This window comes from Ostrinia furnacalis, unplaced genomic scaffold, assembly GCF_004193835.3.
Source record: "Ostrinia furnacalis isolate ACB-3 unplaced genomic scaffold, ASM419383v2 OfSCF3323, whole genome shotgun sequence".
NCBI lineage: Eukaryota > Metazoa > Arthropoda > Insecta > Lepidoptera > Crambidae > Ostrinia > Ostrinia furnacalis.
The window spans coordinates 1-23,327 of NW_021133562.1; the positions used below are offsets into that span (position 1 = coordinate 1).

A 23,327-nucleotide genomic window follows, 5' to 3' on the forward strand; every position below is an offset into this window, starting at 1 on the left:
CACGGCTCATCTGTGTTTTGTGTGAATGAGATGTTTCCACATTTATAAACAAGTTAGCTGCCACACACTGCCAGCCTGGTTAGTCCATCTGCAAGCTCTATAACATGACATACAATGTTAGTAAAAGACAGCCATAAATATTAGTTAAAGCCAGAGCCTCGTCAGTAAGACAGCAGGGAGCACCGCAGCGGAGCGTCTCACTCTCGCGGTGAGCCACGCCGCTGCCGCCAACAGCCGGCTGTTGGCGCGAGCAGGTGAGGTTGGCACATGGGATAGTACCATAACATTAATTTGATCTTATAATTAATTAAAGGCAAGCCAATGGTTAGTAAGATTAGTTTTGTTATGCACTCTCCCTTCTACTCCCCATCTACCTACATGAAATGTATAACATTAAAAACTGATTTTAATCATTCGCGTCCCACCCATTATAACTAAACGTCAAGCAGTGAGTACATAATGTAACTCATTCATAAATATCGCGTCAAGACATACCTAGACACATAGAAAGACACGGGTCTTTCTATTTTAAATAAAAACCATTTCATGTAGTTAGATCGCCCTACTGGGCGAATTCGATCTTCTAGCTACAATTAGTTAGCAAATAAATAATATGAATATGAATGAATTCTAAGCCAAAGCAGCGCAAGCATTTTAAAGCAGCAAGCAATTGCAAAGCAGCTACTGAAATGAATCCAAAATTTGATAGATTTGCCCGGGTAAGCCGATATTGTATATGATGAGTGTTTACGTGTGCAGTAATGTAAGAGAAGATGGGAAAGCAAAGTGAAATGGAATATGAAAAATATCACCAACCTTTCATCTTTAATAAACAAGAGCAGTTGTGCCCAATTCCGAAAGCAACTTAAAGAGAAGTGGAATTAAAACCTCATCTTGGAGAAAATTAAACCACGAATAGTTAATGGATCTTAACTCGATTTCAAAACGCTAACTTTGTCGAAAGCGACTCGTTGCCTTCAATAAGATTCAGGCAAGTTTGGGAAAATTTGCTTCCTTTTAAAATGGTCCACCATTTAACCGATGGACACAGACAAATTAGATCTAGACACCACAGTGATTAGTAGATAGTGAACCGACTGGCTACAAGACTATTCCCACCTCTCGTTCCCACCGCTGCAACTCCTGTGTAGCTAGGTTCTACAGCTTGAACGCCAGTAAAAACCCAACCAGTGAAGGTCAAGTTTGTACCGGGGAAAGTTAAACTGTCATTGGACTCGCAACGAAATCTGAGTGCCGGACAGACCGGCTAGATAAGGGCGCAGTGAAACAGTCAAGAGAAAAAACGGTTGTATGATGATGTTTACATTTCCCGCCTGGTGGTGGCAGCAGGATGAAAGCAGGCTTACCCTGGTTTTAAGTGGGTTCAAGCCCCGTTCCCATTCCCCGTTCAGCCCTGACCTTATTGTCTATTACAACTTATTAGCATTTGTAATAGCGGAACTTAACTCTAATAATGCTTTGCTCTATTGTTTTGCTGTCTACGTACCGGCTGTAAATCGTGTTTCTAGCTGCATTATTCCATTCCGTGCCGACGGTCAAAGAGGCAACATCGTTTTTTCCTCTCTCGTAATATTTTAATTGTAATTCTGGTTTAACACAGTATTTTTGATCCGGACAATGCTCAGTTCTCAAAACCGATATATAAGCTACGCAACAGTGTAATCATCATACCTGAAAACTTACAATATTGTGAGTATTAAGCCAATATTTGATTGCGAATTTTACCTACGGCGAACGTTACACGGCGCGCGGCGAGCGGCGAGCAGCGAGCATCGGCGTAAACATCTGACGTCACTGCGTATAGTGATTCATACCGGTTTCGCCGCACCGAGCCAGCCGACACTACGCTTACTAGCTGCGTTGCTCCGGTTTGTTTACCTCTCAGCTTGATTTCGCTTGATTTCGTTGGCGTATGGGATGGCTTCTAACACTAATAAGTGCTCAGGCTGCAATGCTACAATAAATGGCAAGGACTATCTTAATTGCCCATCTTGTAAACAAAAATACGACTTGCAATGTGCTAGTATTACATCCCAGCGGTTTAGAACTATGTCACAGGACGCCAAGCGAACTTGGAAATGTCCAGAATGTGTCAGCAGACTACCAAAGTCGGATAACACAAATACGCCTTTGCGGGCGCTGTCGTCGTCTGGCACGGCCGGGGGTGGGGCGGACGGAAGTGACACGGACGACCAAATAAGCAATGTTACCCTGCGCAATAAATCCAAAACATCAGGGATTCAGACCAGCGATGGTGACCTACATGCACAAAAATATGTTACGGAGGCAACCTTAAGAGCCGTGATAAGACAGGAGCTCGCAAGTACTCTTAAGGCATCCATCAGCGAACATCTCGCTGATGAGATCAGCGGTGTCAAGTTGCAGTTGATTGAATTTCAGAACTCTTTAACGTTTTTCAACAAAACGTTCGAGGACTTAAGAAAGGAAAATAGTGATCTTAGGAAAGCTCAAAGCAACATCCTTACTGAACTGAAGGTCGTAAAGAGTGAAAATTCTAGCCTCAAAAAGGACTTGGCGTCCTGTACTTCCCGCATCAAACATCTGGAAGAGGAATGTTCCCGGCAACAGCAATGGACGCGACTTCAGAATATAGAATTGGTTGGTATACCGGAAAATAAATTGGAGAACACCACTGATGTAGCCACGAAAATATTCAAGCATATTGGTGTCAACATTACCCCTGATGACATGGAGTTCGCTCATCGTGTTCAACCTAGGCGTCCCGCGAGTGCTGGGCGTGGACGCGCTATTATAGTCAGACTAAAACAACGTGCAATTAAAGACCAAATAATAGCTGCCGCTCGCAAGCGACGCACTATCGTGGCCAAGGATGTTGAGCTCGGGAAGGATACTGACCTAATTTATGTAAATGAACACCTTACTAGAGAGAATAAGGGTCTCCTCGCAGCATGCAAGCTAAAAGCCAAAGAATCAGGCTTCAAGTATATCTGGACAAAAAACTGCAGGATATTCGCTCGAAGAAGCGATTCAACCCCACCGATAGTGATATCTTCGACTGCAGATTTAGAGAAAATCGCCTAGCTGGACCTTTGATCATTTTTAATTTTATTTATAATTTTTTGTCGTTTACTATTAACCTATGTAACTTTTCATTTAATCTTGCATGCAGCGCACTCACACTCATACCACACACTCCAACACAAAATTCACACCTTTTCACCATAAATGTTAAGTATATTTACTGCACATCCTCAGTTTCCTATGTAATTTTATTATTACGAATTCACACTAAGATGCAATTTAGTTTACTCAGTTCAATTTCTACATATTTCTGTTTACAAGTACTATTACTTTTACCAAAATAAAAATGGCTAGTACACATATAAATTTTCGCAACAAACTTCAGTTGTTTTACCAAAATGTACGAGGTTTACGTACTAAAACTAACACTTTTTATAATAATATGCTGCTTTCTGACTGCGATATAGGCCTTTTTACAGAGACTTGGTTGTGTGAAGGTGTCCTGGATAGCAAAATTTGTGGCACTAAATATAATGTCTTCCGGCGCGATCGTGGTTCTTTGGGTGGTGGAGTAATGGTGTTATGTTCTCAAAAGTTGGAGGCTCGTCCTCGGCCAGAGTGGCAAAGACCCTTGCTCGAATGCATCTGGGTGACAATTTCAGCAAAGTCACTTAATTCCACAAACGATCTGCACATAGCTGTTGTATACATTCCACCGAATTCTAAAATTCCTTTATGTCTTCAGCAGCTTGCCGAGATGGTGAAACATATTTCCTCCATTAACTGTGATGACCATATAATTATAGCAGGTGACTTCAACTTACCTTGTATTGACTGGAGCACAGAAGAACCGATAATACTGAAAAAAGGGTCTTCCGACCTTCAGTCTGCGGCATCGGATTTCATTGAATTGTCTTCCTATATAGGGCTTACTCAATACAACTTCATTAAAAACCACCATGATGGCATTTTGGATCTCATATTCTCGAATATCACTCTGGAAACTAGTAGATCGAACACTCCTACGGTTACTGAAGACAAATATCACCCTTCATTAGAAATATGTGCCACTGATTTATTTATTCCTCCTGTGAGACCGCAATCGCGATTAAAATATCAATATACGCGAGCTGACTACACACAAATTAATCAACATCTTTTAAACGAAGACTGGTCTTTTATACTGGACTTATCTGATATAGATGATATAATTGCTAAATTTTACCGCATCTTATATAGAGTAATTGACGAGCACGTTCCAAAATCTCATATCTCTAGCTCCCGCACTTATCCAGCTTGGTACAATAAGAGCCTTATTAATCTAATTAAAGAAAAATCAAGACATCATCGTAATTGGAAACTTCATAATAATCCGGTAGATTACCAACTTTTTTCTAATTTAAGAGCCTCTGTGAAGGCACTGCAGAAAACTTGCTATGATCTACACATAAAACAGTCACAAAATAATATAAAAACTAATCCTAAATTATTTTGGTCTTATGTAAAATCCCGCAGGAATGGGCACTCGGATTATCCCAGTGTTATGAATTATGATAATAAGACTTTGGACAGTCACTTAGATATTTGTAACGCGTTTAATGACTTTTTTCTTAAAAACTTTAGAGAACCGGCATCCGTCTATCCCAGTTGTAACTTATCAGATAATATATCCCAGGACGTGATTCATACTGTTGAGGTCACCGCTATGTATGTGTTAAATCTATTAAAAAAACTAGACGTCACAAAAGGGGCCGGCTCTGATAATATACCGCCATTATTCTTCTCACGATGTTCCAAGTCTCTGGCTGAACCTGTTGCAGGTATTTTTAATAGATGCCTTACTGGAGGCTACTTTCCAAACGTGTGGAAAACTGCACACGTAGTTCCCATACACAAAAAAGGCACTAAAACATCTGTTTTGAATAGTGTCCGACCGAATATGAATTTTCAGCCGAAAACGGAAACGAAAACGAAGCTTCGGCTGCAGTCTCATTTTCGGCCGAAAACGAAAATGACCTTCAACTCTCAAATTTCAATCTGAAATTATGTAAAATCTTTGAAAACCGTTAATGTTTGGACCAAAAGCATAATGACATTTGACAGTTGATTTTGATAAGGATTGATTAAAAAAAAACCGGCATTAAAACACAAAAAAATTGATTATGAATTCTTAGTAGAATATTATTTCCGGTGTATATTTAAATATTGGGAAGTGAAGAAGAAATAAAGGGTGTCCAGTGGGAATTNGTTTCTCTTGTGCCAATTCGTTTAGGCATAGACACGGTTCCAGAACATTTAACAGTTACGATTACGTATAGTACGGACATTAACTGGGTAACTCCGTCATCTCACATCATAAATAACGTAGCAACACGTCCGGATTTTAAAGGATAGTTTGAGACTGTCCTTAATTATACGTTACCTAATATTAATATTATCATAGGTATACATAGTTTAGCTGCCTTAGCATCTAACATTGTAACATTCATTTTATATAATGTAAACAAAGGCAAGGCAGAGTTATTTTGAATACCATGCTAGACGTAACAGTTAGTGCATTTTTTCTAACCATGTTTTTTCTATTAACTTAACTTTGAACCGAAAGCCATTACTATAAGGTCTATGCTATTACTACATATGGTTCATATCACACCCTTAAATCTGCATGTACTGTCCTGTATGGAAACCATGTAATAAACACACATACACACACACAACCTGCATGCAAGCCTATGTTTCTTTTTTTTGCCCCTTTGACTGTTTTTTTTTACGAGATTGTAATAATATATAGAATCCATTATTGGCTGTAAGAACAAAAATACCTGTTTGTATTATTATTATAAAGAGCTGTGGTTTTCTGAATAAAGAAAAATAAAATAAAATAAATAAAATAAATAATTACATTTGTACACAGCTCGTCTGGGCCTTCAGAATTCGTATTATTCAAAGACAGTATTTGTAATCTCACTTCATCCTCTGTCATCGGCAAAAGAAACATAGAATGACCTAGACAACAACAACAAATTCGTTAGTACACAAGATCGCGTGGAAACAACTTCATGTAAGTGATTCCATACTTTTGCTCGCGAGTGTATTATTACTGTCCTTGAAACAAAATGTACAAACAACAACACTGTTAACTGACCATTCAAGACGCAAACGCAAAGCTTAGTGCGAGAAAGGGATAAAATAAAGTTTTATAATAATTATTATGAAACAAGTAACAGCAACACACTTAATTTTATCGTTTTCAAAATGTATGTTTTTTGTAGCGACGTTGCCGTGTTTCACGTTGGAAGAGCGGCAACAACTCAAAGGATGTCAAAACTCAAAATCATAAACGTGCCATAAAGCAAGTTATTATGTCAAACTAAAGACACACACACAACGACATTATAATAATACAGGGTGGCCCAGAAGAAAATTCACTTTTGAAAATTCAAGGAAACGACAACTGTAAATTTTTGTAGAACTTTAACTATTGCAATTTAAAGGAAATTTAGTGCAATTTATTTTAAAATTTACTTTCTTTTATAAATTTTATCGTACCTACATTTGATTCCCTTGACGTTTACAACACTCGGTCAACATACATAAAAAATTTGGAAAGCTTTCGTTAGAGTTACCTCGAAATGGATTCAGGATGGATGAATGCTGCAGAGTTTTTGGATTATTAGAGTATACTCTGCTCATTGGACCTCGCGTCTACGTATTGCCATCTGGCGGATTTTTCAATCGCGAAAACCCTCATTGAATGGTATGCGATCGTCGAATACTAAATAAATCTTTGAAAGTAGAAACCTGTAATTAGAGGTCGGCGAGATATACATTTTAGAAAAAAATGGGCTTACTGAAATTTTTTCGACTTTTTAAGGACTTTTTTTTTATTCTATAAAAGGTTCGGTTTCGGTTTCGGCCGAAATTACAATGAAACCAAACCTTCGGTTTCGGCAAAATAACATGTTTCGGTCGGTCACTAATGGAAACGTTTTGGATCTGCTATCGACTAAGACGTAATTTTAGACGCAAATTGAGGAGGCAATAAAACTTTGTTTCAAACATCTTCATTTCTCACTATAGAAAGGCGATTGAGTTCGATAGGCTTCGACAAGAGGACGCCGAGTCTTGGGAAATGTTATTCGAGAATTAGAGAAGCATCTATAGATTTTTTTTTCGAAGTTAATTTAAATCAATTTGTATTTGCATGGTTCACACGGATCAGACATTTTTGCAGTTCACGATAACGGGTTCCACCCAAGGATCTGGATGAGAGGGCGACCACCGTCGACATCATCGCTGGCCCCGGAGATAGCTCGATTAAGAGAGGACTGTGTTGCAGCCAGGCGACGATATTCTCGGCACCGCCGAAGACGGCACAGGGATGAGTCGACGGACGCTCCACTATACGAGGAGTACCAACGAGCGAAGAAGGAGCTCCGGAATGCGATAGGGGCAGCTAAAAACGGATATTTCTGTACGAATGCGTTTAGTTTTTGCAAAATCGGCATATAAACATAGAAAAATTGTATTATTTGCAAAAAGTACGTAGAAAAAATTTGAAGCTACTGCACTTTATACTCATACAAGTATGTATAGTTATTTATATTTTTTTCTATTGACCTAAAAAGAAAAGAATAATTTGTAAATAAATAAATGATTATTTAAATTTAAGTATGGTTATTTATTAAATATTTTTAAGAAAGCCTATGAGGACTTATTTAACAAACCCATCATAATAGTGTATTGGACATTTTGGGAATTGGACGTTTCGGGAACTGGACATTCCAGGAATTGGACATTTCGGGAATTGGACATTTTGAAAATTGGACATTTTGGGAATTGGACATTTTGGGAATTGGACATTCCGGGAATTGGACGTTTTGAAACCGTTGGACATTTTGGGAATTGGACATTCTGAACCTGAAGGAATAGTTGCAATAGATATTTAAAAATACAATAAAAAGTAAAAAAGTCTCCATCGCCATCGCCAACAAGTGATGTGCATGCGTTACGATAATTAGTGATGTGTTTAACAGATTGTCGATAAAATAAAATACACAAGATTAAAAAAAAATTTTTTCGGGCATTATTTTTTTACGGATTTGTGTTCAGTATCAGTAATATAGTAACCTCTGTAAATATGGCAAGAATGCAAAGTAACACCCTGTATAAGACTGTTCAACTTCGATTACTAAGACTGTTAGCGTTAGTTCAGTAACTATAATTATTATTATTTTAAATACTATAGTCAAACTTACTGTACTGTAAGCAAAGTTGATAAGACTGTTGTAAACAATAAATGACAAAGATTAAATCTATAAGTAGTTGATCCTAATAAAGAAATTGTTGATCTCAGTAAGTATGTCAAAAACACTGTTTTTATTTTTAATTAGATATAAAAAATAAAAAGTATAAGTATAGATTTGTTACTATATTATACTTGTTGATTTGTTATCATAACCTATGTTATGCACCTTACATAATAAAAAAAGGTTCGCTAAAATGATTACCAAAGCTGATCAATTTGATTATTTTGATTATCTAATTATATTTAAATTAGCCATTCGAGGCTAAATTATTGTGATATTTGTGAGTATAATTAAAATGTAAGTAACTGAAAATAAATAAACATAAATCATCATATTTTAATAATAAATTTATTTGTTTTATTTTATACCACCATTATAAAATCGCTAACTTTGTGTTACAAATAAATAATGTATTTTTTTTTCACTTTATAGGGTAGTTAAATTTTCAAACAGAACCTCTGTAACTGTGCTGAAATTTCATTGTGATAAATCTTTGAAAGTAGAAACCTGTAATTATAGGTCGGCGAGATATTAATTTTAGAAAAAAATGTGCTTACAACATTTTTTCGACTTTTTAAGGACTTTTTTTTTATTCTATAAAAGGTTCGGTTTCGGTTTCGGCCGAAATTACAATGAAACCGAACCTTCGGTTTCGGTTTCGGCAAAATAACATGTTTCGGTCGGTCACTAATGGAAACGTTTTGCATCCGGATCTGCTATCCACTAAGACGTAATTTTAGATGCAAATTGAGGAGGCAATAAAACTGCGTTTCAAACATCTTCATTTCTCACTATAGAAAGGCGATTAATTCGATAGGCTTCGACAAGAGGACGCCGAGTCTTGAGAAATGTTATTCGAGAATTAGAGAAGCATCTACAGATATATTTTTTTTTTCGAAGTTAAATGAAATCAATTTGTGTTTGCATGGTTCAAACGGATCAGACATTTTTGCAGTTCACGATAACGGGTTCCACCCAAGGATCTGGATGAGAGGGCGACCACCGTCGACATCATCGCTGGCCCCGGAGATAGCTCGATTAAGAGAGGACTGTGTTGCAGCCAGGCGACGATATTCTCGGCACCGCCGAAGACGGCACAGGGATGAGTCGACGGACGCTCCACTATACGAGGAGTACCAACGAGCGAAGAAGGAGCTCCGGAATGCGATAGGGGCAGCTAAAAACGGGCGGAACTTCTCTCCACCCTGAATCAAGATACATGGGGGAGACCCTATAAGCTGGTCATGACCAAGCTCCGCATACGGGCTCCCTCACTCACCACCAGGATCGGTCCTACCCTTCTTCGCACAGTGTTCACAGCCCTCTTCCCTGAAGTCCGGTCTGATTTTACGCCGCCCCAGTCAGATATATCGTGGCACAGGCAGACGCAGGGGATGCGCCCGATGTCACGGAAGAAGAGCTAGGGGCGGCTATCCTACGCTTACAAGCTAAGAACACTGCTCCTGGCCCCGATGGAATTCCGGGGAAAGCGTGGGTGCTTGCCCTTAGCCTTCTCGCTCGGGAAACGTGCAAATGTGCGCGTACTATCCGTTGGCTCGGGGCGCGCGCATATGTGCGCGAGAATGCTACCAATTTAAAAATGCATTTTTAGTTCTCTATTCCTTTCTTATTTATACGAAGTGATTACGAGAAAAAAAGGAGACAAAAACTAGACCTCAATTTGACATCATAAACTTTCATTCGTTCAAAAACAAAAATTGAGAAATGAAGTGCTGACAGTTCAAGTCTTTCCCGCGAGTTCAGTGACGTTTGTGCTTACGGTTTTTATTGTTGTTTTTGTGGTTTTGTGGAATAAAAGGTAAGTTCAGTGTTTTTATTTATTCCTTGTGATCTTATAAACATGTAGATATATTATTCCTTTAGGTTCAGAATGTCCGATTCCCAAAATGTCCAACGGTTTCAAAATAGTGTTGCCGAACTATCGATAGTAAAACTATCGATAGTTTTCATTCGAAAAAGCCTTCTCCATCGATAGGCCTATCGATACTGTCGATACTATCGATAGCTCAAAACGAGGCAATACTATTGAATATGTGCAATGCTATCGATACTATCGATAGTATTGTTGCTCGTGAAGAATAAACTATCGATAGATAAATTGTTTTGGATAGCATTTTGAATGCTGATCAACATTTGTTATTATGTTTCGATATTTGTTATTATGATTGTTCTAGACTATCGATAGTCTGTAAATTTGCAATAGTATTGGGTATGTTTAAATTCATTTTTACAATATTTAAAATGTTTCTCTTGAATTACCAACTAAACAAATAACTAACAATAATAATCTCACTTGTATTTAAAACTACCTGCATTAGTTAAGTACGGCAAATAAAATGTATTGCCAATTTTGGAAACATATAATTAAATGTTATGTTTAACTATATGAAATAATTCAAGTATTCCAATAACCCTATTGTTGTGGCTATTGACTATTATACCCAAATATTGTAAACGATACTATTGTAAATTGCCAAACTATCGATAGTCTAGAACAATCGATAGTATCGATAGTATTAATAGTTTTTTATTCAAAAGCGACAATACTATCGATAGTATCGATACTATCGATAGTTTATTCTTTACGAGCAACAACACTATCGATAGTATTGCACATATTCAATAGTATTGCCTCGTTTTGAGCTATCGATAGTATCAATAGTATCGACAGTATCGATACTATCGATAGGCCAATCGAGTCTTGCGATAGTTTGACTATCGATAGATTATTGATAGTCGACTATCGATAGGCAACACTATTTCAAAATGTCCAATTCCCAAAATGTCCAATTCCCAAAATGTCAAATTCCCGAAATGTCCAATTCCTGAAATGTCCAGTTCCCGAAACGTCCAATTCCCAAAATGTCCAATCTACTATTATGATGGGTTTGTTAAAGTCCTCATAGCCTTTCTTAAAAATTAGTAATTAATATATTTCTGTACGAATGCGTTTAGTTTTTGCAAAATCGGCATAAACATAGAAAATTTGTATTATTTGCAAAAAGTACGTAGAAAAAAATTGTAGCTACTGCACTTTGTACTCGTACAAGTATGTATAGTTATTTATATTTTTTCTTTTGACCTAAAAAGGAAATAATAATTTGTAAATAAATGATTATTTAAATTTAAGTATGGTTATTTATTAAATATTTTTAAGAAAGCCTATGAGGACTTATTTAACAAACCCATTATAATAGTAGATTGGACATTTTGGGAATTGGACGTTTCGGGAACTGGACATTTCAGGAATTGGACATTTCGGGAATTGGACATTTTGAGAATTGGACATTTTGAGAATTGGACATTCCGGGAATTGGACGTTTTGAAACCGTTGGACATTTTGGGAATTGGACATTCTGAACCTGAAGGATATTATTATGTATAATTTTATTATTATGCATAAGATGTGATGTAAAGTGTAAACAACACCTTCAAAACTGTGAACTGGCGAAATAAATTTGTTTGTCAATAGTTGCGAATAAGAATATTACCCAAGAAATCTATAAAATAAGCTCGATATGCTAGATTATTGTTGGAAATTAAATGTTCTTTGTAGATTATATTCATTTTTCAACAAAAACATCACAGATTCAGTAAAAAACATAGAAATCCGAATAGTCATTTGAATCGTCCGCCATTTTTTGTGTGCATGTAGTAGGGAAGTTACGATAGTGCGATAAGTGCGTGTCGATAAAATATCGATAAATTATTAAAATAACAGTTGTTTCGTTTATTTATTTACTTGTTTTTATAATGTATGAAAAGAAGTAAAATATTAAAAAATATTTATATATTATCGTGGGTTTGCCTCTGAATATTTTGTGATTATATCGGGTGATTTTCAATATTGATGATCAATTATATTACATGTTGTGTTTTACATGTTATATCTTTTTGCTTTTGTGTGAATAGAATGGAAAGATCGTGGAAACCTGGCAACCCTTTGCCTCGAGAATTTGAAGAAGTTCTCTTCGACGAAGATGAAGAGGACGCCGACGACGATGTCGACGTTCTCGAAGAGGACGTTGATAATGATGAAATAGATTTCTTTGTAAGTGATTTGTAGGTACTTCTTAATCGACTTCAAAAAAAGGAAGCGGTTTTAAATTCAGACATTATTTTATTTAATGTAATAGTTGAATGGATATCGGCGCGACGTCGCATCGAAGATCGCAATAAGTCCACTGTGAGTTATAGTTTTCATTTTACTATTTTGCGAACAATTTTCACATATTTTAACTTATGTTATATATTTTATTACAGAACAGTGGGTAACCGCTCTCCTGTGGTAGACCGCTCTCCTGCTTCAGGTCAATCCTCTGCACCAATTCAATCCCCCGCACCAGAGCGGTTCCGAATAGAGGTGCTACCGTCACCTCCGTCCGAAAGAGGAGCAGTGTCAGCACGGGGGCGAGGGCGTGGCCGAGGCCGAGGCCGTGGACGAGGCCGAGGTGAACGAGGATGGATGAGAGGTGAACTGCTACAGCAACAATATGTTGCCGATGCAGAGCTGCCTGAACAACTGAGGCAAGATATAAGTCGCATTTTGGCTGCTATAGTGAATGTACGAAGGAGATTGAACGTGGACGATGATATGAGAGTGGATGAAGGTTTGATAATGAATGATTATGATATCAATGAAGCATTTGTATGGAGACCTATGAGTGACTGGAATGGAGTGAAAGAGAGATTTTTGCAAGAATCAACAGGGCCGACTCGACACTTTGATAATGCGTATCAGGCATTACATTCGTTTTGGACGAATGATATATTAATGTCTCATATTGCCGTCGAGTCCAATCGTTATGCCCAGTCTCTTTCGGCCTCTCGACCAAGATTTGCGAGGGATTAGTACAAAACTAACGCTGACGAAATATGGGTTTTGTCGCATTTTGGATCATGCAGCATTTTAGAGCATAAAATCGTGTTTTACGAAAATTCAAATATTGCGAACAGACATATTTCGTCGGTTATTCAGTGAAAATCGATACTGGGACGTGAATGTGGCGTTTCATCTGGTCGAGGGGACCGATCATTAACAATCCTCTACATCCGATGGGCCCAATCCTTGATCATTTAAATACAAAATTCAAGGAAATGTACCGACTGTCCCAAGAAATTTGTATCGATGAATCCCTAACGCTGTGGAAAGGTTCCGTCGGCTTTAAGCAGTACATTAGAACAAAAGCCGCGCGGTTTGGTATTAAGGGGGTCCTGCACAGAATCCTTAAAATTGTCATATTTTTAAATCACGAGTGCTCTGCGATTAGTGACTTAAATACATCAAAGGAACTTGTGTAGGGTAGCCCAATCCTTGATCTAGGTCGCCGCCTTTTCAAAATTTTGAATAAATACGTAAAAAATTGATAAACAACATTTAAAATGCAGATATATGGAAAATTTATTTATTCGAGAACTTTGTTAATTTAACGTATGAAGCAATAATTTTTATATGGAAATGTTTAAATTAATAATTTGAAGGTCGCCCCCTTTTTCGTTTTTGGTATTAATGCATTAATATTGAGAATTTTTGATTTTCCCAAAAAAACTTTGCCGTGAAGAAATCATCAGGCGTTTTGCTTTATCGTAGCTGTCAAGTGTCAAATGTGTGTTTGTCAATCCTTTACAGAGTAGTGTAGAGCGCAGAGCATGCAAATAGTATCTCTTTTGTTATGACTTCGATTGTTACGAAAAAATATTTTACTTTGAACGAGGTTCTTTGGTGATAAAGTAATAAGTTAAAATTTTATTTATATTTTTCTTGCAATAAATGGCAATGCCAGATTTTGTATGGAAAGTGGCGTCTTTTTTTTTCGCGCGGCCATCGACCAAACTTTGTTTTTTGATTACAAAATAGTGTAATAAACCAAACTTACTATGGCATGTATACCTCTAAACTCAGTCTGAGCTGAATTACGAGCATTAGAAGTTTGATGATTTTCATACTAGATTTGCTTTTTGTGCGCAAGGTTTGTAAGAAATTGCAACAAAGTATTGCGCTATTTTTTTATTGCGCTGATTCTGCTCCATACTGATGTCTGGAGCCTTTAATGGATGGTATTGTTTGTTTACACATACAATCTCACTATTTTGTTGCAATTTCTTACAAAACTTTGCGCGCTTAACTTAGTTTGATACTTATTCAGTAAAATATGGAATTACATTTAAGAGTATTTTTATTTCTTATTACTTAAATATATTTTATCGAATCAACATAAAACTAGATTTTTAACACTCTTGCGGGTATGTGGTTTTTCAAAATAAACTGATTAGGTAGGATTTAATAAATAAATTGATAACATTTTTATTTAGAGTAGTAGGTACGCGGTATTTGCGTAACTGCTCATACAGTTTGGAAGAGTTTAGTAAAAAAAAGTTATTTCCAAACTATATTCGATTAGTTTCACACCCTTGCGTTCTGGCCATGTATAGAATGGAAAGACGCTACGTTAACAGCCTATTTGAATTGAACCTCTAGGAAAAATACTCTTTTACGAAACTTTTTTAACGCCTTTGTTCATCAGAAGAATGAATATTAGTTAGGATTTTTATTGTGTAAGAATTTTCGCAGCAATACCAACAAAAAATCAAATCCTTCCTTTTTCCTAATTAAAGTATTATAAACTCACCTTTTGTTTAGCAAAATTAGTGAAATACGTGTTTTTACTCTGTATTGAGTCTCTTTTGTCTCTACTCTGTAAAGTAGTTCGTGTGCGATCGTGTTAGTTCGTTGCGCCACCGCTATCTCGGCTAGCAAATCGTAATTTTTCGTCGGCGCTGCACCCCCTTAAAACATACCAATTATGTGAGTCCGCAAGGTACCTTTGGTCGTTCTTTGTGTACAGTCACGGAATGAAAAGGTTCGTCAGTTTTCAAATTAATTCCTTCAACGAATCGCGAGCACATTTACCTTTTGAAACTATGTTACAGAATAATCTCGAGTTAGAGAAAATAATCTTTAACTGTTCGTCAGTAAAGTNTGTACATTGATCGCGGCTCAGAACCGGCTTCAATCCCATCAAGCGTACAGACGGTCATAAAACTGGTGCGACCCCTTCTCCATTTGGGGCACACTCTGTACATGGACAATTGGTTCAACTCCCCTATGCTTGCGCGATGGCTGAAAAGGCAAAAAACCGACTGCGTGGGGACACTCCGTGCGTCTAGAAAGCACGTACCTCTAGAGGTGCAGAGTTGTCCTCTCGCAGAAGGTCAATTTATTACCCGAGCATCTGAGAATGTCATGGTAGTGGCAGTTCAGGACCGGAAGAGGGTGACTTTTCTGTCCACATATCATGACGTCTCTCAAGTACGCAAGGAACCTCNTCATCCTTACCAATCAAAATACCATCATCTACGTAAATTGCTAAGTATATATTTTTATTTTTATTATGAAACACACATGGATCTAATTTCATTTGTATCAATCCCAATTTCTTCAAAAATTCCGTCAACNTAAAGCCTACTAGGTCATACAATTTGAAAAAATCACAAAATTAACGATAACTTCTAAACTATGAAAAATCGTAAAACATACATGGGGGTGAAATCGATAGGTCTAGTCCACACCTATCACCTGCCTTCGGCTTGACACCTTACAAGAAACACCCTGTATATAAGATGATTTCCAATATACTTTGTGATTTGGACGACACAGTCAAAATAACACAATTGAGTTTCTCTGTAAGAAAGAAACGACATTTAATGTTATCAATTACAATGTCGGTTCCAAAACCACAATTAGAATATCCAATGGTATTTCAATTCTATAAAATTAAATATTGTTTTTTCAGAGGTACGAGACGCTTTTAGGTTATGGCAGTAGGGTAAAATTGGGGTATCTGGATCAAAAGCATTCAACACATCTAGTTTTCACTTTTCATTGATTCATGTATTCAACTATTCAGTTTTCATTTCTCATCGTACGAGGCTACGTACGATGAGTAATGAAAACTGAATAGTTGAATGAATCAATGAAAGAGTGAAAACAATGTGTGGAATGCTTTCGATCCAGCTACCCCAATTTTACCATTTTTTTTTAGTCTTTAAAGTTAAAAAAAATAACATCAGTTCCATTATGATTTAGTATCAATATACGGTTTTTCTTTCCATGTTTTCAATCTATCTATCAGTGAAATAAGTTAATAAGACATTATTATAATATTTCTTTAATGTTGATAGAAACGATAATTGAGTAGGTACCTACCTACTCACAACAGCATAATCGTTTCCAATTGATTTCATTTTACACGTCGAATCCCTAAATGGGAAGTCATTGTAATATAAGAACGTTGGCTCGGATTCTGCTATTAGGTACAGTCATTTCAATTATTATGGTTCTGTCATACACTAAATTTAATATTAAATATTTATATTCACTTAATTTAAATATTTGTTTTCTTTGAAAATAATTAACTTATAATCTTATATCTATATAACTTATGTCTTGCATGTGATGTAGGCTGAAAACTTGGATTAAAACATATTTTCATATTCAATGAAACATACTTTTAAAACAATAAGTATTTACGCTAAACCTCTATTATTATGTAATTTTAAACATTTACCTATACTCGTATTAATGGATATAAGGTATTAGGATGAAAAGAAAATAACACAAAAATATTATTTTAATTATTTATTTAAAAAAACCTATGATTTTTTACATTATAACATTGAGTACATATTACAAAACAATTTTAGTTTTAATTTTATCGAGTAAGTCTTTAGCACATTCATAAACTTCATCGGAATATGTATAGTCAACTACATGTTGTGCACAAATACTAGCTTCACATTTACACTTAAAATTTTCAGCATTTTTTAATTCATCCATATCGAATATTTGAAGTCTTATCAACTTAGGTTTCGGTCCTTCACTTGGTTTTCTTACGTATGAATATAAAATATCGCTCGCTTTTCTTTTTCTCGTACTATCATTATTTCGAGTAGAGACGGTCTCATTGTGTCGATCATTTATTTCAAGCGGTCGTTCATGATCGAAGTAGTTCCTAACATTCTGTCGAAGCAGTTGATCTGCAGGGATTGGTGAGTAGTCGAAAACAGGTGATGTCTGTAATGAAAGTATTTATATTTTAAAACAAGTCAATATATTAGAGCTTGTCAAATATATTTAAACATACATAAAAAACATTATCGTAATAGTTAAGTAGGAATTCGCTTACCATCATTGCGGGAATTTCTTTAAAGATGTGCACAAGACGACAGGCAATATTCTATTAGTTTTATATGTTTCAATCATCTTTTTATAAACATTTGTTTTTTTTTTTTTGTTTATTGTGTTCAAATAAAAGTACCTTCAATGAAGTCATTTCCTATAGCTTAATATCCGCAAACGATTTTAAATCTAAGTAAATTAGTAATTTTAAATTATATGAAACTAGCTTTTACCTACGGCTTCACTCGCATAAAATTTTGTTTGTCACAGATCGTTTATAGCCTATTTGTTATTCTAGGTTATAAACAATAATACTGTAAAGTTTCATCAAAATCTGTTCAGTAGTTTTTGCGTGACAGAATACGGACGCTGGAAAGAATATGGACAACGAAACCTTAAGTTCCATGCTCACTCTACCTATACATTATACCGCTTCGAAATTATGGATCTAGTAAAAAAAAAGGAAAAATAACTGATACGTCAGCCTCAACAGGTGCTTCGGTCGAGCAAAAATTGGAGGGGCGCGTCTTCGTGGATCGTACTATCTTATACTACTAGTTCTAAACAGCTATGCATAAATCGGATATTTTTTATTTTACAAGAATCTGTCGGTTTGGTATAGTGAAACCAGGCCTTTACAAACTATTAGATGTTAATATGCGCGAATGGGATGAAATCCTATACACTTTGTATAGCGTTGTTTCACTCTAATAGTAGCTTAAGCATTATTGGGAGCTAAGTTACAAAAAAGGGATTGTTGACACTGCATTTCTGCAGTTATGAATTATGTTTAGTCACATTGTATTTTTACAAATATGGAAAGTATCCCATGTGATCCTACATGTATTTAAGCTGAGATTTGGTAGGAAATGTCACAGTCCAGTTCAGGGAGTGCAGTTCATCTTCAGGAAATCGTTATTATCAAACATTGATATTAGCAGAATGTAAGTACCTAGATTTTAAGTATCTATTCAATTCTATTATTAACGTTGTTGTTGTCATTCAATCTTCTAATCATTCATTTATCGACTATTCAACTATTCAAGTACTGTTCAATTCATTCTGTTTTTTTATTGTACTGGTTTTATGTAAGTAATATTATAAATCGATGGAGACGTACCTAGTGCATCAATTCAGTTATTCACTACCTGCTAAATATTACATCTTACAGTGTTTAATATTAATATTATATTAAAATACAACTATTTGTTATTTCAGGTCTACTCATGGTACCGATCATTCTGAAGATGAGGTCGCCCAACCCTCAACTTCACATCATATCAACAAGACCCACACACCTCTCGCTTCAGGCTCGAAAGCAGCGAAAAAGCGTAAACATGCAGCTATTGCTCCAGCTCCCACTCGCAAATATTCAAAGTATGAACTATTTGGAACAGATAGTGAAGATGAAAGCGATGAAGATAAATCTACATATGAAGGTAAAAAAATATATAATAATATGTTTTGTTACTTTATACAGAAATATCCGAAAGTGTATAGTCAACAGATAAATAAATCAAAAATTGGAGAATATTATATTACTCTCAAAATAACTTTTGATGTAGATAAAAGAGGAAGCCAAGAGCAATTAAAACTTGTAAGACTAGCAGACTTTATAATAAAAAATATGACTAATTGTGATACAGATGCATGGATGCATCTTATGAAATTTGTCCAAGCATCCAAACGACAAATTAAACAGTGTGTGCTATTTTTTGAATACAATCCAATATTTTATTATTCCTTTCAAGATACAGTACCAGCATTGAAAAAGTTACGCCCGACCAGCAGCAATAAAGGCGAAATGAAGAAAATGAAGGCTGAAAAGAGAGAGAAGAGTAAGAGCAGCAGTAAGCGGACATCCAGAGTCGCTCAAGAACCTATCGTTAAAGCCTCTGCAAAGGATGTTTTCGGGAGTGATAGTGACGACGAACAGTTTGAACAAACTGTACGCAAAACGGGTAAAATGCCAGCTAAAATTACATCTTATTTTACTAAAAGAATACCGCAAGGGGTTTCGCGACAAAGCGACCCAAACAAAGATGGTTCGCACTTTATCGAATTAAAAGTTTATCGATGTGATGAAATTCGAAATGTGCAACCAATGAATAGATGGCGCCATGCCATTATATCAATAAAAAATCAATCTGATTCGGATACAGAAGCATGGACGCATCTTACTCAGTTCATTAAAGCTACGAGACATGAATTTAAAAATTGTCGTCCAGACATTATTAGTGGTTATTCCACATACTAACTTGTTAAAGTTACTTTATATCTAAGATTTTTTAAACATGTTTAATCACTTGTAATAATTCTATAAACACTTCTTTTCATAAAACTAAATAATAAAATAAATGTACTTAACCAAGCAATGTTTATTATATTGAAAACTTAATCTAATAATAATAATATAAAAATATTGGTATGTAATATTATATTGTTTTTTATTTCTTTCTCAGCTTTATCGCGTTCTACCTCGCTCTCCCACCAAAGCAATGAAGTGGATACAAACATTGAATGTGAAAAATGTCGAATAAAAATGTCTAGAAATGAATACAGATATCATTTGAAAACAAATTTACATAAATCTAGAAGTTTAATAAAGACTGAATTTGATAACATCGATATAGTCGCTACTGCATTTAAAAATCGCATAGTGACTTATCGTTTAAGCCCCTCTCAGAAAGATGAGTACCTCACACCTGAGGCGTTTATGAGAGGCAATGCAAATAATATTATTAAGTTAATAAATATATCGCAGATGAAGCATGGATGCATTAAATTAAACTTTGAATTATTTGCTTATTTTATCTTACCAAAATCAAACGAGCAGCAACTGAAATCCTTTAATACAAAGTTTGAAACAGTTTATCAGTCTACTGAATTAGATGAACTATTCACAAATTTAGTTGAAAAGTTTCAAACCAAATTAGCTGAATTCGAGCATTGTGAATCTGGTTGGAGTTTTGCAGGCATAAGTCATTTAGAAATAAATATAAATAAATACAGTCCTATGAGAGGTGGCACATTTATTGATCTACCAAAATCGATAAAAGTGACAAAAAGTTGTATTAATGTACAGAACAACGATGATCATTGTTTTCTATGGAGTATAATTGCTGGACTTTTTCCTGCGAAGAATAATGTGTGCAGAGTAAACTCATATCCACATTATTCTTCTATTCTTAATATCAATGAAATGAATTTCCCACCTACTTTTGTAGATATTAGATTATTTGAAAGTAATAATCCTGATATAAGCATTAATATTTATGGTTTAGATAACAGATGTCATATTACTGGGCCTCTATACCTGACAAAAAACAGAAAAATTGATCACTTCAATTTATTATATATCGAGCATTATAATAAAGGACATTACTGTTTAATCAAAGATCTTGCTCGATTAGTGAAACATCAGATTACATCACATAAAGACAACTTTTATTTATGTGAATCATGTTTACAGTTCTTTGGGAGTAAATCAAAGTTTCGATTGCATAAGTGCAATAAAGTTTTAACTATTTTACCTAAAAAAGGTTCTATTTTAAAATTTACGCATTATGAAAGACAACAAAAAATCAACTTTGTGATTTATGCAGACTTTGAATGTCTATTATTAGATTACAAAGAACAAAAATCTGAATACATTGAAACATTGCAAAAACATCAAACATCTAGTTTTGGTTATTATATTTGTTGTTCACATGATCAAAATTTAAACAAATATGTTTCATATAGGGGTATTGATTGTGTTGAAGTATTTATTAAATCACTAATTAAAGATGCTGAAATTATTAACAATATATTATCAGATAAAAAACCAATGTTACCTCTAACTTATGATCAAGAATATAAATATAAAAAAACTACTGTTTGTCACATCTGTAATGAAGTACTTCTCGATGATAAAGTACGAGATCATGATCATGTAACTGGTGAGTTTAGAGGAGCAGCTCATTCGCATTGTAATTTGATGTACAGAGTATGTCCATTCATACCAGTAGTATTTCATAACCTGGTTGGGTATGATTTACACTTGTTTATTGAAGAATTAATGAAATATAAAGGCAGTGTGAAAATAATTCCTAAATCAAAAGAAAAGTATCTATCTGTTACAAAAATTGTTGACATATCAGAAAATGAACGACCTATTGAGCTCAAGTTTATCGATTCTTACCAATTTTTGAGTTCAAGCCTTGATAAGTTGAGTAGCAGTTTAAGTACGAGTGATTTCAAACATTTATCATGCGAGTTTAATAATCAGGAACAATACAAATTACTCCAAAGAAAAGGTGTCTATCCATCTATACTANAACCATTTAAAAATCCTATGAGAACTTTTTCGACTTCTACACGGACGAAGTCGCGGGCAAAAGCTATTTGTAAAATCATCATCATCATCATTTCAGCCATAGGACGTCCACTGCTGAACATAGGCCTTTGTAAAATAATTAGACTAAATTATTAAAAGTGCCTACCCAAAGTCATTAGTCCACGCGGACGAAGTCGCGGGCACAGCTAGTATGACTATATAGACAAGTGGTCAAAATTTGAGGAAACCAAACTTCCTTCAAAGTCCAGTTTTTTTAATTCTTTGAATGAAACTCATATATCCGATTCTGATTATAAACATGCTTGCACAGTATGGAAATGCTTTGGTATCAAAAACCTTGGTGAATATACTGATTTATATGTAAAGTCAGATGTTTTACTACTATGTGATATATTTGAAAAATTTAGTAAAGTTAGTCTATTACATTATAAACTCGACCCTGCATATTATATAACATCACCTAGTTTGAGTTGGGATGCAATGCTCTTTTACACTAATGTTCGATTAGAGCTGATTCATGATATTGAAATGTACCAAATGCTTGAAAAGGGTATACGTGGAGGCCTTGCACAGTGTTCTCTACGATATGCTAAAGCATGTAATAAATACTTATCAAACTATGATAAATCTCAGCAGTCATCTTTTTTGATTTATTTAGACTGCAATAATTTGTATGGATATGCGATGACAAAAAAATATCCTATCTCTGAATTCAAATTTTTATCAGTTCAAGAAATCAGTAACTTTAATGTGATGAATATTTCTGATGACAGTGACTTTGGTTATATTTTAGAAGTTGACTTATTATATCCAGATCATTTACATGAAAACAATCAAGACCTTCCTTTTGCCATGGAAAAAATGAAACCTCCTGGAGGAAAAAGTGAAAAATTAATCGCAAACCTTTATGATAAATTCAATTATGTTATTCATTATGTATACCTGAAACAATGCTTAAAATATGGACTAGTGTTAATGAAGATACATCGCATACTCTGTTTTAAACAAGAAAACTTTTTAAAACCTTATATTGATCTTAACACCTCTCTCCGACAATCATCAAACACGGCATTTGAAAAAGATTTCTTTAAATTGCTTAATAATTCTATTTTTGGAAAAACAATTGAAAATAAACGAAAACAAGTTGAAGTTAAGTTGGTAACTAGATGGATTGATACTGAGAATAAAACTAATAAGCATCTTACAGCAGAAAAGTTACTCACAAAACCAAATCTGAACAGTATAAGTATTTTTTCAGAGAACTTTGTGGCTATCCAGCTCAATCGTGAAAAATGTGTAATGGACAAACCAATCTACATTGGATTTACAGTTCTAGAGTTTGCTAAGCAACATATGTATCAATTTCATTATGATTTCATTAAAGAAAAATATAAAGATCAGGCTCAACTTTGTTACACAGATACTGATAGTTTATTATATTTAATATTTACCGATG

The 23,327-nt window shown here is 35.1% G+C and overlaps 4 protein-coding genes across 4 annotated transcripts; all 4 read left to right on the forward strand.

The window, feature by feature from the left end:
- The first annotated feature begins 2,070 nt into the window (after window positions 1-2,070).
- LOC114357709 (uncharacterized) lies at window positions 2,071-3,084 on the forward strand. Its single transcript, XM_028311456.1, has one exon. The coding sequence runs from the start codon at window positions 2,071-2,073 to the stop codon at window positions 3,082-3,084; it is 1,014 nt and encodes a 337-aa protein (XP_028167257.1).
- Window positions 3,085-12,267: 9,183 nt separating this feature from the next.
- On the forward strand, window positions 12,268-13,227 carry LOC114357677 (uncharacterized). The gene is made up of 4 exons (XM_028311414.1): window positions 12,268-12,405; window positions 12,491-12,540; window positions 12,618-12,745; window positions 12,815-13,227. The coding sequence occupies exons 1-4, from the start codon at window positions 12,268-12,270 to the stop codon at window positions 13,204-13,206; spliced, it is 708 nt and encodes a 235-aa protein (XP_028167215.1). The 3' UTR covers window positions 13,207-13,227.
- A 125-nt stretch (window positions 13,228-13,352) lies between these two features.
- Window positions 13,353-16,179, forward strand: LOC114357679 (piggyBac transposable element-derived protein 4-like). Its single transcript, XM_028311415.1, has 4 exons — window positions 13,353-13,557; window positions 15,142-15,192; window positions 15,335-15,712; window positions 16,148-16,179. Exons 1-4 carry the CDS (start codon window positions 13,356-13,358, stop codon window positions 16,177-16,179), a joined length of 663 nt encoding a protein of 220 aa, XP_028167216.1. The 5' UTR covers window positions 13,353-13,355.
- A 1,700-nt stretch (window positions 16,180-17,879) lies between these two features.
- LOC114357726 (uncharacterized) lies at window positions 17,880-19,861 on the forward strand. The gene is made up of 3 exons (XM_028311476.1): window positions 17,880-18,476; window positions 18,751-18,971; window positions 19,284-19,861. The coding sequence occupies exons 1-3, from the start codon at window positions 18,319-18,321 to the stop codon at window positions 19,787-19,789; spliced, it is 885 nt and encodes a 294-aa protein (XP_028167277.1). The 5' UTR covers window positions 17,880-18,318; the 3' UTR covers window positions 19,790-19,861.
- The last annotated feature ends 3,466 nt before the right edge of the window (window positions 19,862-23,327 follow it).

Excerpts from the sequence above, each read along its gene's own strand:
- LOC114357709 (XM_028311456.1), top strand. The coding sequence starts at position 2,071 with ATGTCACAGGACGCCAAGCGAACTTGGAAATGTCCAGAATGTGTCAGC.
- LOC114357726 (XM_028311476.1), top strand. The coding sequence starts at position 18,319 with ATGTTTAGTCACATTGTATTTTTACAAATATGGAAAGTATCCCATGTG. Across the intron at positions 18,477-18,750 it reads AACATTGATATTAGCAGAAT|GTCTACTCATGGTACCGATC; the intron begins GTAAGTACCTAG and ends TTGTTATTTCAG. Across the intron at positions 18,972-19,283 it reads AGATAAATCTACATATGAAG|ATACAGTACCAGCATTGAAA; the intron begins GTAAAAAAATAT and ends ATTCCTTTCAAG.
- LOC114357677 (XM_028311414.1), top strand. The coding sequence starts at position 12,268 with ATGGAAAGATCGTGGAAACCTGGCAACCCTTTGCCTCGAGAATTTGAA. Across the intron at positions 12,541-12,617 it reads AAGATCGCAATAAGTCCACT|AACAGTGGGTAACCGCTCTC; the intron begins GTGAGTTATAGT and ends ATTTTATTACAG. Across the intron at positions 12,746-12,814 it reads GTCACCTCCGTCCGAAAGAG|GATGGATGAGAGGTGAACTG; the intron begins GAGCAGTGTCAG and ends GAGGTGAACGAG.